Genomic DNA, 12,923 nt, shown 5'->3' on the forward strand with positions numbered 1-12,923 from the left:
ACAACCTTAGGGATTGTCCAGGACTTAGGGCATTGAACCTTTTGGTGCCAGGCCAATGTCCACACTTTTAACAAACAGAAAAGAAACCTAAATATAAAACAACAACAACAAAAAAATATAATATGGACATACTATACTTTCTAAAAGGAGTCAGATGACTCACTGTGTTAATAACACCCACCTTTATATTAAAGGGAACCTGTCACTACATTTTTGGCCTATAAGCTGCGGCCACCACCACCGGGCTCTTATATACAGCATTCTAACATGCTCTATATAAGAGCCTAGGCCGGGGGTATAACATAAAAAACACTTTATAATACTTACCTAACGGTCACACAGTGGGCCTTAAGGGTGTCTCCATTCTCCGGTTCCGATGCCGCCTCTTTTGGCCATCTTTGTTCTCCTTCTCTAGCCGCGGTGCATGACAGGTCCGACATCATACACACTCTCCGGCATTCAGGTCCTGAACAGGCGCACTTTGATCTGCCCTGAGCAGGGCAGATCAAAGTACTGTAGTGCACCTGCGCAGGACCGGTGAGTGTGTATCACTTAGCCGCGTAATGCACACAGGCTTCAGAAAGAGGACGAAGATGGCCGAAAGAGGAGGCGCCGGCACCGGACAAAGGAGACGCCCATAAGGCCCACCGCAGCGACCATTAGGGAAGTATTATAAAGTGTTTTTTATGTAATACCCCCGGTCTGGGCTCTTATATACAGCATGTTAGAATGCTGTATATAAGAGCCCGGTGCTGCCGCAGCATATAGGCCAAAAAACTGGTGACATGTTCCCTTTAATAAACGCCTTCATACAATCTGAATGTACAACTGCTCTGGACTGGTAAAGGAGTGATAACATGAAGAAAAGTTCCTGCCCCCCCTCTCCAGCCTGTATTCAGACATTACAGCAAAGGATTACAAATTATTCTTTCTTTGAGGTAAAACATTTTTTAAAAACTCGTACTGTAATTTCAGTATACTTTCTTTTGCGTCCTTCCCTGCCCAGAAATGTGATATGATCACACCATCTCCCTGTACAGTCAGACATGACCATTACACATACACATATATTGTCTAAAAACAAACACTTAAGGAATTCTAAAAATGTATTCTGAAAATGCCAACCTGCACTTTATACTCTTATGCAATTTTGCATCAAAGCGTAATGTTTTTTAAAAAATAAAAATAATATCATGTTTGTGGATTCAAAGATTCACCTATTGAAACTAAAGGCTTCAGATGTATACGAGCACATATCTAAAGAAAAACATTGCAACCGAGAGTAAAAAAAAAAAAATCGCTGTGATGCAGAATTCTGAAAAGTTTTCCAATAGGGAGCAATGTGTTATTGCGCATACAACGTACCCATTGAGTACTCTCCTACAAGATACTCTTTAATATCAGACTTGCTGCTGTGCACAGTTTCCAGGGCACTAAACAAAGGTCTCCATCCGGTCTGGATCCGAGGAGAGCACACTTCCACCAGCTCACCAATCGACGTCACAACCTGAAAGGTGAACAAAGAAACACACTAGATAATCATGTTTGGATCATAAATTTGCTGTAGATGTCACATTCCTTCTTTTAGCACTTTTTCCCAAAATTTAAAAAATGGGAAATTTTACATATTAAGCATACAATGGATTTATATAGTAAGTTTCAGTGCTGAATATTATTCCATAGAAAATACTGTTTTCAGTAAGAGTTGGTGCAAAGTGATTCGCAGGACCCAGTCCATTGGCCATGTTAATATTCTATAGCCACTTGGATGGGAGGCTTGAGAACGGCTTCTTAGCTGCCAGCATCCGCTGCTCGTCTTCTGATTTGTCTGCCTGGTGTGATGTCACAACATGTGTGTCATGCCACAATGATGACTTTGCACGAAGTTGGCTAATCAACAGAAAAGCTGCAGATGTCGGCAGCTAAGAAGAGGTTCTCATGGCTCCCTTCCAAGGAGGCAAGAGGTGGCCCTCATGGTTCCCATACAACGTTCACAGATTTGAGACCTGAACACTAGACAGGGTCCTATGAATGGATTTATACCAACTCTATTTCTAGTGTTAGGTGGATGGGCTAAAGCCAGTCCAAATGAATTCAGTTTTATTCAGTGGAGAATCAGCCCCGGGGCAAGTGATCAAAACCCCACATTTCAGTGGTCCTTTGTACTTTTACTTCACCTGGTCCTGTACATCTTCATCACATAACTCGAGTTGCATGATTCGCTCAAAAGGACGGAACAGGGCTTCATTAAAGTGAAATTGTGGAGGCTCATTCCAGTCCGTCAGGACCTCGGTCATGATGTCATGTATGAAGGAGACGGCTTTCTTAGAAACACGCCTTTCTTTATGACAGGCTGCCTAAGATGTAGCAGGAAAGTAATAAGTAATACAGGGAATACCACCGTAGGAGAAAACACAGGTACAGGACTGCTAAAGTGAAATAAAAAAAAATGTTCAGATGTCATATATACATGTGAGATCACATTGTCATAATTTGTAAACTCAGACTGCCACAAATTTCTGGAAAAAAAAATAAAAAATTGTGCTGGAGGAGGGGGAGCTCCTTTGGGAACTCAATGCCCATAGTATAGTCTGGAGATTTCTCTTACTGGAAATCTGAATCATTCTATGCAAATAAATGGCAATGTAATTACTATGCGCAGTAAGACTTCAGTAATAGAAATAATTGTAAGTCAAAGACTTTAAAGCTCATAGATTCCTCGGTAAGAAGGGAATTTTGTTACTTACCGTAAATTCCTTTTCTTCTAGCTCTTATTGGGAGACCCAGACGATTGGGGTATAGCTACTGCCCTCTGGAGGCCACACAAAGCACTACATTAAAAGTGCAAGGCCCCTCCCCCTCTGGCTATACCCCCCCGTGGTATCACGGGTTCTCCAGTTTTAGTGCCAAAGCAAGAAGGAGGAAGCCAATAACTGGTTTAAACAAATTAACTCCGAATAACATCGGAGAACTGAAAAACCGTTCAACATGAACAACATGTGTACCCGCAAACAACAAAAAAACATCCCGAAGGACAACAGGGCGGGTGCTGGGTCTCCCAATAAGAGCTAGAAGAAAAGGAATTTACGGTAAGTAACAAAATTCCCTTCTTCTTCAGCGCTCTATTGGGAGACCCAGACGATTGGGACGTCCAAAAGCTGTCCCTGGGTGGGTAAATAAATACCTCATGTTAGAGCTGCAAAACAGCCCTCCCCTACGGGGGTGTCACTGCCGCCTGCAGGACTCTTCTACCTAAGCTGGCATCCGCCGAAGCATAGGTATGCACCTGATAATGCTTGGTGAAAGTGTGCAGACTGGACCAGGTAGCTGCCTGGCACACCTGTTGAGCCGAAGCCTGGTGACGTAATGCCCAGGACGCACCCACGGCTCTGGTTGAGTGGGCTTTTAGCCCTGAAGGAACCGGAAGCCCCGCAGAACGGTAGGCTTCAAGAATTGGTTCTTTGATCCATCGAGCCAGGGTGGCTTTAGAAGCCTGCAACCCCTTGCGCGGACCAGCGACAAGGACAAAAAGTGCATCGGAACGGCGTATGGGCACCGTGCGGGAAATGTAGATTCTGAGTGCTCTCACCAGATCTAGCAAACGTAAGTCCTTTTCATACCGGTGAACCGGATGAGGGCAAAAAGAAGGCAAGGAAATATCCTGATTAAGATGAAAAGAGGATACGACCTTAGGAAGAAACTCCGGAATGGGGCGCAGCACAACCTTGTCCTGGTGGAACACCAGGAAGGGAGCCTTGGATGACAGAGCTGCCAGCTCAGACACTCGCCGAAGCGATGTGATGGCAACAAGAAACGCCACTTTCTGCGACAGCCGAGAAAAGGAAACTTCCTTCAGAGGCTCGAAGGGCGGCTTCTGGAGAGCAACTAGTACCCTGTTCAGATCCCATGGATCTAACGGTCGCTTGTACGGGGGCACAATATGACAGACCCCCTGCAGGAACGTGCGCACCTTAGGAAGACGTGCTAGACGCTTCTGAAAAAACACGGAAAGTGCCGAAACTTGCCCTTTAAGGGAGCTGAGCGACAAGCCCTTTTCTAACCCCGATTGCAGGAAAGAAAGAAACTTGGGTAATGCAAATGGCCAGGGAGACACTCCCTGGGCCGAGCACCAGGATAAGAAAATCTTCCACGTTCTGTGGTAGATCTTAGCAGAATTCGACTTTCTAGCTTGTCTCATTGTGGCAATCACTCCTTGAGATAATCCTGCAGATGCTAGGATCCAGGACTCAATGGCCACACAGTCAGGTTCAGGGCCGCAGAATTCTGATGGAAAAACGGCCCTTGGGACAGTAAGTCTGGTCGGTCTGGCAGTGACCACGGTCGACCGATCGTGAGATGCCACAGATCCGGATACCACGACCTCCTCGGCCAGTTTGGAGCGACGAGTATGATGCGGCTGCACTCGGATCTGATCTTGCGTAGCACTCTGGGCAAGAGCGCCAGAGGCGGAAACACGTAAGGGAGCTGAAACTGCGACCAATCTTGAACCAAGGCGTCTGCCGCCAGAGCTCTTTGATCGCGCGACCTCGCCATGAATGCCGGGACCTTGTTGTTGTGCCGGGATGCCATTAGGTCGACGTCCGGCACTCCCCAGCGGCGACAGATTTCCTGAAACACGTCCGGGTGAAGGGACCATTCCCCTGCATCCATGCCCTGGCGACTGAGGAAGTCTGCTTCCCAGTTTTCTACGCCTGGGATGTGAACCGCGGATATGGTGGATGCTCTGTCCTCCACCCACATTAGAATGCGCCGGACTTCTTGGAAGGCTTGCCGACTGCGCGTCCCTCCTTGGTGGTTGATGTATGCCACCGCTGTGGAGTTGTCCGATTGGATTCGGATCTGCTTTCCTTCCAGCCACTGCTGGAAGGCCAGTAGGGCAAGATACACTGCTCTGATTTCCAGAACATTGATCTGAAGGGTGGACTCCTGCGGAGTCCACGTCCCCTGAGCCCTGTGGTGGAGAAACACTGCTCCCCACCCCGACAGACTCGCATCTGTCGTAACTACTGCCCAGGATGGGGGCAGGAAGGATCTTCCCTGAGATAATGAGGTGGGAAGGAGCCACCATTGTAGAGAGTCCTTGGCCGTCTGGGAAAGCGAGACTTTCCTGTCCAGGGACGTTGACTTCCCGTCCCATTGGCGGAGAATGTCCCATTGAAGTGGGCGCAGATGAAACTGCGCAAAGGGAACTGCTTCCATGGCTGCCACCATCTTCCCTAGGAAATGCATGAGGCGCCGCAAGGGATGCAACTGGCCCTGCAGAAGAGATTGCACCCCTGTCTGTAGTGACCGCTGCTTGTCCAGCGGAAGCTTCACTATCGCTGCTAGAGTATGAAACTCCATGCCAAGATACGTTAGTGACTGAGTCGGTGATAGGATCGACTTTGGAAAGTTGATGATCCATCCGAAAGACTGTAGAGTCTCCAGCGTAGCATTCAGGCTGTGCTGACATGCCTCCTGAGAGGGAGCTTTGACCAATAAGTCGTCTAGGTAAGGGATCACCGAGTGTCCCTGAGAGTGCAAGACTGCTACCACCGCCGCCATGACCTTGGTGAAGACCCGTGGGGCTGTCGCCAGACCAAATGGAAGAGCTACGAACTGAAAATGGTCGTCTCCTATCACAAAACGTAGAAAACGTTGATGTTCTGTAGCAATTGGCACGTGGAGATAAGCATCTTTGATGTCTATTGAGGCAAGGAAGTCTCCTCTGGACATTGAGGCAATGACAGAGCGGAGGGTTTCCATCCGGAACCTCCTGGCATGCACATGTTTGTTGAGCCGTTTTAGGTCCAGAACAGGACGGAACGAGCCGTCCTTTTTTGGAACCACAAAGAGATTGGAGTAAAACCCTTGCCCTTGTTCCTGAGGAGGGACTGGGATAACCACTCCTTCCGCTTTTAGGGAATCCACCGCCTGCAGCAGAGCATCTGCTCGGTCTGGATGTGGGGAGGTTCTGAAGAACCGAGCTGGAGGACGAGAATTGAACTCGATTCTGTACCCGCGAGACAAAATGTCCGTCACCCACCGGTCTTTGACCTGTGACATCCAAATGCCGGAAAAGCGGGAGAGCCTGCCCCCGACCGGCGATGCGGAGGGGGGGGGCTGGAAGTCATGAGGTAGCCGCTTTGGAAGCGGTACCTCCATTTGCTTTCTTGGGGCGTGTGTGAGTCCGCCACGAATCTGAGTTTCTTTGCGTCCTCTGAGTCCCTTTGGACGAGGTAAATGGTGTCTTGCCCGAACCTCGAAAGGACTGAAACCTCTGCTGCCACTTTTTCTGCTGAGGTTTGGATGTTCTGGGTTGTGGTAAAGAGGAGTCTTTACCCTTGGACTGCTTAATGATGTCAGCCAATGGCTCGCCAAACAGTCTATCTCTAGACAAAGGCAAACTGGTTAAACATTTTTTGGAACCAGCATCTGCTTTCCAGTCCTTTAACCACAAGGCTCTGCGCAAAACTACCGAATTGGCGGACGCCATTGAGGTGCGACTGGTAGATTCTAGGACCGCATTGATAGCGTAAGACGCAAACGCCGACATCTGCGTGGTAAGGTGCGCCACTTGCGGCACTGCTGGATGCATGATAGCATCCACTTTTGCTAAGCCAGCTGAAATAGCCTGGAGTGCCCATACGGCTGCGAATGCCGGAGCAAACGACGCGCCTATAGCTTCATAGACAGATTTTAACCAAAGGTCCATCTGTCTGTCATTGGCATCTTTAAGTGAAGCTCCATCCTCCACTGCAACTATGGATCTAGCTGCAAGTTTGGAAATCGGGGGGTCTACCTTTGGACACTGTGTCCAGCGCTTGACCACCTCAGGGGGGAAAGGGAAACGCGTATCTTTAGATCGTTTAGAGAAACGCCTTTCTGGGTGAGCGTCGTGCTTCTGGATTGATTCTCTGAAGTCAGAGTGATCTAACAAAGCACTCAATTTACGCTTGGGATAAAGGAAACGAAACTTTTCCTGCTCCGCAGCCGCCTCTTCTGCTGAAGGGGCTGGGGGAGAAATATCCAACAGCCTATTGATGGCTGAGATAAGGTCGTTTACCATGGCATCCCCATCCGGGGTATCCAGGTTGAGAGGGGTTCCAGGAGTAGATTCCTGATCACTCTCATCAGACACATCACAGGGAGACTGATTGCGCTGAGACCCTGAGCAGTGTGAAGACGTCGAGGGTCTTTCCCAGCGAGCTCGCTTAGGGTGGCTGGGGCCATCATCTGAGTCATAATCCTCGGCCTGTGAAGCCGGGGACCCCCCTGTGGGCTGGATACATTCCAAGTAAGGGGGACCTGAGGACAGAGGCCTCGCCGTGCCCAGAGACTGAGCCCCATGCATAGATTGCAAGGTCTCAAGGATTTTTGCCATAGATACAGACATATTATCTGCAAAAACTGCAAAGTCTGTCCCTGTCACCGGGGCAGAACTTACAAGCGTCTCAGCCTGGGTCGCTACCTCTCCTGACTCCGGCTGGCGAAGCAGCACCGGGTCGGAGCATTGCACACAATGGGGGTCATCGGAGCCTGCTGGTAGATTAGCCCCACATGCAGCACACGCAGTATACACAGCCCTTTTTGCCTTGGCCGCCTTGCGTTTTGAGGATGACATGTTGCTGCTTCCACAGAGCGATCTGGGATATGCAGCCAGAAGCGCACCTCACAGTGCAAGTAATACAATAACTATATATCTGTACCAGTACACTGATACACAGTGAGGCACTAGAGGGACCAGCACAGAAAAATCGCTTACCGCCCGCTTAAAAAGCGGGTGTGTGGTCGCCAGATAGCCCCTAGTCCAGGTCTCCCAGAGCCTTGCGTCCTTCCTCCAGCCAGGCATGCATGTAATGGCTGCCGGCGTCTCGAGAGAGGAAGGGGGGCGGGCCCTGGGCGTTCCTGGCCAAGAGCGGGAAGCCTGCTTCCCTCTGTGCCAAGTGAGAGGGCTGGAGCATGTAAAACAGGCTCCAGCCCTCGTCGCTGCTTTTTCTAACCCCGATTGAGCGAACAGCGTCTCTCCCCTACCCTGAATGACAGGGTGGGGGCGGGAACGAAACGGAGCTGCCGGCGTCCTAGGCCCAAAAAGCCGGGGACTAAATTTATAACCGCTGCCGCCGTAAAAGCGCGGACGGCGGATCCCCGGCGCACCACAAGTCACAGCAGCGCCGCCCGGTCCAGAGGGGGTCGGCGCTGTGTTCCCAAACACAAACAATCCCCCAGTAATCTGTAGGGACACCAACTCCACGTTGCGGTCCCCGGCGCACTACAACACCCAGCCAGCCCGGAGTGTGTCTGTGCCTGCCGGGGACACAGAGTACCTGTATGATGCAGGGCCTGTCCCTGATCGTACTCCTGCTCCGTCTCCATCAGGTTCTAATGGGTCTGTGGATGGAGCCCGGCATCAGAGCTGAGAGGCCGGCAGGATCCCACTTCCACAGAGCCCTACAAGGGGATGTGGAAGGAAAACAGCATGTCAGGCTCCAGCCCTGTACCAGCAATAGGTACCTCAACCTTACAACACCATCCAGGGGTGAGAAGGGAGCATGCTGGGAACACTATATGTGTCCTCTTTTCTTCCATCCGAAATAGTCAGCAGCTACTGCTGACTAAAATCTGTGGAGCTATGCATGGAATGTCTGACCTCCTTCGCACACAAAGCTAAAACTGGAGAACCCGTGATACCACGGGGGGGTATAGCCAGAGGGGGAGGGGCCTTGCACTTTTAATGTAGTGCTTTGTGTGGCCTCCAGAGGGCAGTAGCTATACCCCAATCGTCTGGGTCTCCCAATAGAGCGCTGAAGAAAATAACAGTGGAGTCACAAAGCCTGTATAACAGTACAATCTGCCTTCATTTCTCCATTATATCTCATACATAATCTCCATCCTACAAGACTTGTCTTCCTCCTCATCGCGTTCTGTCCTAACAGCACCTAATTTGTGGCTATAAATGACGACCGATCGGTAAATATTTAATAGTCTGTTTACAGAGGCAGACCACTCTTCAGATTCATATTGAATGATGTATAAGAGAAGCACAGGTTGTCATTGTTCTCGGCAGCGCAAGTCTTGCTTACCCCGGACATCCTGCCGAGGACAATGATCCTTTGTGCAGCACAAAAGATCATTACACCCTACAAAACGGCGAGCATTTTGCTCGTTCATCAGCCGTCCGTTTACTCTACGAGATGATCATGAAACGAGCGTTCCTAAGAATGCAAGTTCACAATTATCTTTCAGCTTGGACCTCTAAAAACCTTCAGATAAGATAGCCCACAAACTATCTTACCCCTCTCCCCCGACCACCATATTTCCAAATATTATTGTATTATATTTTATCAGCACATTATCATGGAAGGGAGCAGAACCCATATACAAAATATTGTTACCTCTACAAAATGAGGGGCCACTATACCCCAACATCGCATGATGTGCAGAAGAGGACGAGATTTGCTGCGGATGATACGTAACATGACATCCCCAAGGCGGAAAAGATGCAGAGCACTTATTTTGTCCTGAGTAGATTTAATCTCACCTGTAAATGTAAAAAGGAATGACTGGATTACAGAAGACAAGTGTCACTATATAAATGCAGGAAAATACCCATCGTCGTTAAAACCTTATCAAGTCCCCGGTATGATGCTTTTTTTTTTAGATTAGCTTTGCTTCTTTCCTACTTATCAAATATTCCAGTTAAGTCTCACCTGGCATGGCAAGGGAATAGTCAACCGTATCAGTGACTGAATGGAAAAGCTGAGCCTGGGATGCCTTCTTCAGCTGGTAGAGAAAACCACTTAGTGCGACCAGATTGAGCTTGTCAGCTGCACCTTCAAATAGCCTAGAGACAATTGAGTTTTTATATTACTCATCACACTTGGAATTCAAACATGAAAATAAGTATGTTACAATGTATCGTCCTATCTGTAGCAAATATATTAGGTTTCTCACTTGTCTGCTTGCGTGGACAAGGTACACACCGCCTTAGCAGCATTACTTGCACTCATCAATGCATTTCCACGAAAGTCAAATGCCCGACCCTTGCTGCCCTCCTTGATAAGCTCTTGAATTGGCACTGGCTGGATGATGGGACTCTTCCCAAGTGAAGCCTCCTGCTCTTTAGCCTGTTCTAAAGAATCAGTGGAAAGTCTCTGCGACGCTGTGGACTGAGTGATTGTCAGCGGTAGCTGCGATGTCCCCTCACTGAAGTGCGTGTGCTCCAATGTGCTGATATATTCACACACCCTGGAAACAAGAACAGAGAATTATCCAGAGGAAACGCTACCTGGTAACTCTAACGACATAAAACTCTAATTGGCAATGATCATCATGATATAAAGTCTACGTGGTAATGATCATCATGATATAAACTCTACTTGGTAGTGATCATCATGATATAAATTCTACTTGGTAGTGATCATCATGATATAAATTCTACTTGGTAATGATCATCATAATATAAATTCTACTTGGTAATGATCATCATGATATAAATTCTACTTGGTAGTGATCATCATGATATAAATACTACTTGGTAGTGATCATCATGATATAAATACTACTTGGTAGTGATCATCATGATATAAACTCTACTTGGTAATGATCATCATGATATAAATTCTACTTGGTAGTGATCATCATGAAATAAAAATTCTACTTGGTAGTGATCATCAAGATATAAATTTTACTTGGTAATGATCATCATAATATAAATTCTACTTGGTAGTGATCATCATGATATAAACTCTACTTGGTAATGATCATCATGATATAAACTCTACTTGGTAATGATCATCATGATATAAACTCTACTTGGTAATGATCATCATGATATAAATTCTACTTGGTAATGATCATCATGATATAAAAATTCTACTTGGTAGTGATCATCATGATATAAATTATACTTGGTAATGATCATCATAATATAAATTCTACTTGGTAGTGATCATCATGATATAAATTCTACTTGATAATGATCATCATGATATAAATTCTACTTGGTAATGATCATCATGATATAAATTCTACTTGGTAATGATCATCATGATATAAATTCTACTTGGTAATCATCATCATGATATAAATTCTACTTGGTACTGATCATCATGATATAAACTCTACTTGGTAATTATCATCATTATATAAACTCTACTTGATAATGATCATCATGATATAAATTCTACTTGGTAATTATCATCATGATGTAAATTTTGCTTGGTAATTACTATCAGGACATAAATTCTACTTAGTAGTTACCAAGCAGAATTTATATCATCATGATAATTACCATCATATTTAGAGATAAGCGGATCTGTTCGGATCAGGACCCGGACTTGACCTGAACACCATTGGAAGAGCGGTTCGGCTCTCTGTCCGCATACAGTCAGCTATAAACAGAACACTGCAGGGGGACGGAGGGTGAATTTTTTTTTTTTTGTGTGCACACTATATCCTGAGTTTACCCCAAGTGCAAGCCATTCAGACACTGCAAGCGGCTCGCACTGGACCGAGCACAGCGATGCTTGCTCAAATGGTTTGCTTACATAAAGAGCCCAAACTCTGAATTCAAACACTGATTATTTTGTAAAGTCCGTGTTTGGTATGAACACCGAACTTTGCTGTACAGGTTCGCACACCTCTAATCATGATATAAACTCCACTTGGTAATTATTATCATGATATAGTCTATATAGTCTATAGACATTAGGAAAAATGAAAAGAGATTAACAAATAAAAAAAATTAAATGCTTCTAAATACAGGTGCAGCTCAATAAATTAGAATATCATCAAAAAGTAAAATTTTTTCACTAACTCAATACAAAAAGGAAAAAAATGCATATATTATATAGAGTCATTACAATCAGAGTGATCTCTTTCAAGTGTTTATTTCTGTTCTATGTTGACGATTATGGCTTAGAGCTAATGAATACCCAGAAGTCATTATCTCAGAAAATTAGAATAGTTACCACAAAACACCTGCAAAGGCTTCCTAAGCGTTTAAAATGGTCCCTTAGTCTGGTTCTGTAGGCTACATAATCATGGGGAAGACTGCTGACTTGACAGATGTCCAGAAGACAGTCATTGACACACTCCACTAGGATGGTAAGCCACAAAAGGTCATTGCTAAAAAAGCTGGCTGTTCACAGAGTGCTGTATCCAAGCATATTAATGGAAAAGTTGATTGGAAGGAAAAAGAGTGGTAGAAAAAGGTGCACAAGCAACCAGGATAACCACAGCCTTGATAGGATTGTTAAAAAGCCATTCAAAAATTTGGGGGAGATTCACAAGGAGTTGACTGCTGTTGGAGTCCGTGCTTCAAGAGCCACCACACACAGATGTACCCAGGACATGGGCTACAACTCTCACACTTCTTGTGTCAAGCCACTCATGACCAATAGACAATGCCAGAAGCGTCTTACCTGGACCAAGGAGAAAAAGAACTGGACTGTTGCTCAGTGGTCCAAGGTGTAGTTTTCAGGTGAACGTAAATTTTGCATTTCATTTGGAAATCAAGGTCCCAGAGTCTGGAGGAAGAGTGGAGAGGCCACAATCCAAGCTGCTTGAGGTCTAGTGTGAAGTTTCCACAATCAGTGATGGTTTGGGGAGCCATGTCATCTGCTGGTGTATGTCCACTGTGTTTTATCAAGACCAAAGTTAGCCATCTACCAGGAAATTTTAGAGCACTTCATGCTTCCCTCTGCTGACAAGCTTTTTGGAGATGGAAATTTCATTTTGCAGCAGGACTTGGCACCTGTCCACACTGCCAAAACTACCAATACCTGGTTTAGTAACCACAGTAACACTGTGATTGATTGGCCAGCAAACTCGCCTCACCTAAATTGTAAAGGGAATCCATGGGGTATTGTCAAGAGGAAGATGAGAGGCACCAGTTCCAACAATGCAGATCAGCTGAAGAC

The 12,923-nt window shown here is 46.3% G+C and overlaps 1 protein-coding gene across 1 annotated transcript in view; it reads right to left on the reverse strand.

Moving 5' to 3' along the window:
• Nucleotides 1-12,923, reverse strand: part of ARFGEF3 (ARFGEF family member 3) — a 240,922-nt gene that overhangs the window by 58,854 nt on the left and 169,145 nt on the right. The window contains exons 19-23 of the mRNA XM_075339833.1: nt 9,955-10,248; nt 9,711-9,844; nt 9,396-9,541; nt 2,178-2,357; nt 1,366-1,507 (exon numbers count right to left, since the gene is read on the reverse strand). Coding sequence (XP_075195948.1) covers nt 1,366-1,507; nt 2,178-2,357; nt 9,396-9,541; nt 9,711-9,844; nt 9,955-10,248 — 896 coding nt within the window. The remainder of the gene's footprint in view (nt 1-1,365; nt 1,508-2,177; nt 2,358-9,395; nt 9,542-9,710; nt 9,845-9,954; nt 10,249-12,923) is intronic.

Source organism: Anomaloglossus baeobatrachus, chromosome 3 (genome assembly GCF_048569485.1).
Source record: "Anomaloglossus baeobatrachus isolate aAnoBae1 chromosome 3, aAnoBae1.hap1, whole genome shotgun sequence".
Lineage (NCBI taxonomy): Eukaryota > Metazoa > Chordata > Amphibia > Anura > Aromobatidae > Anomaloglossus > Anomaloglossus baeobatrachus.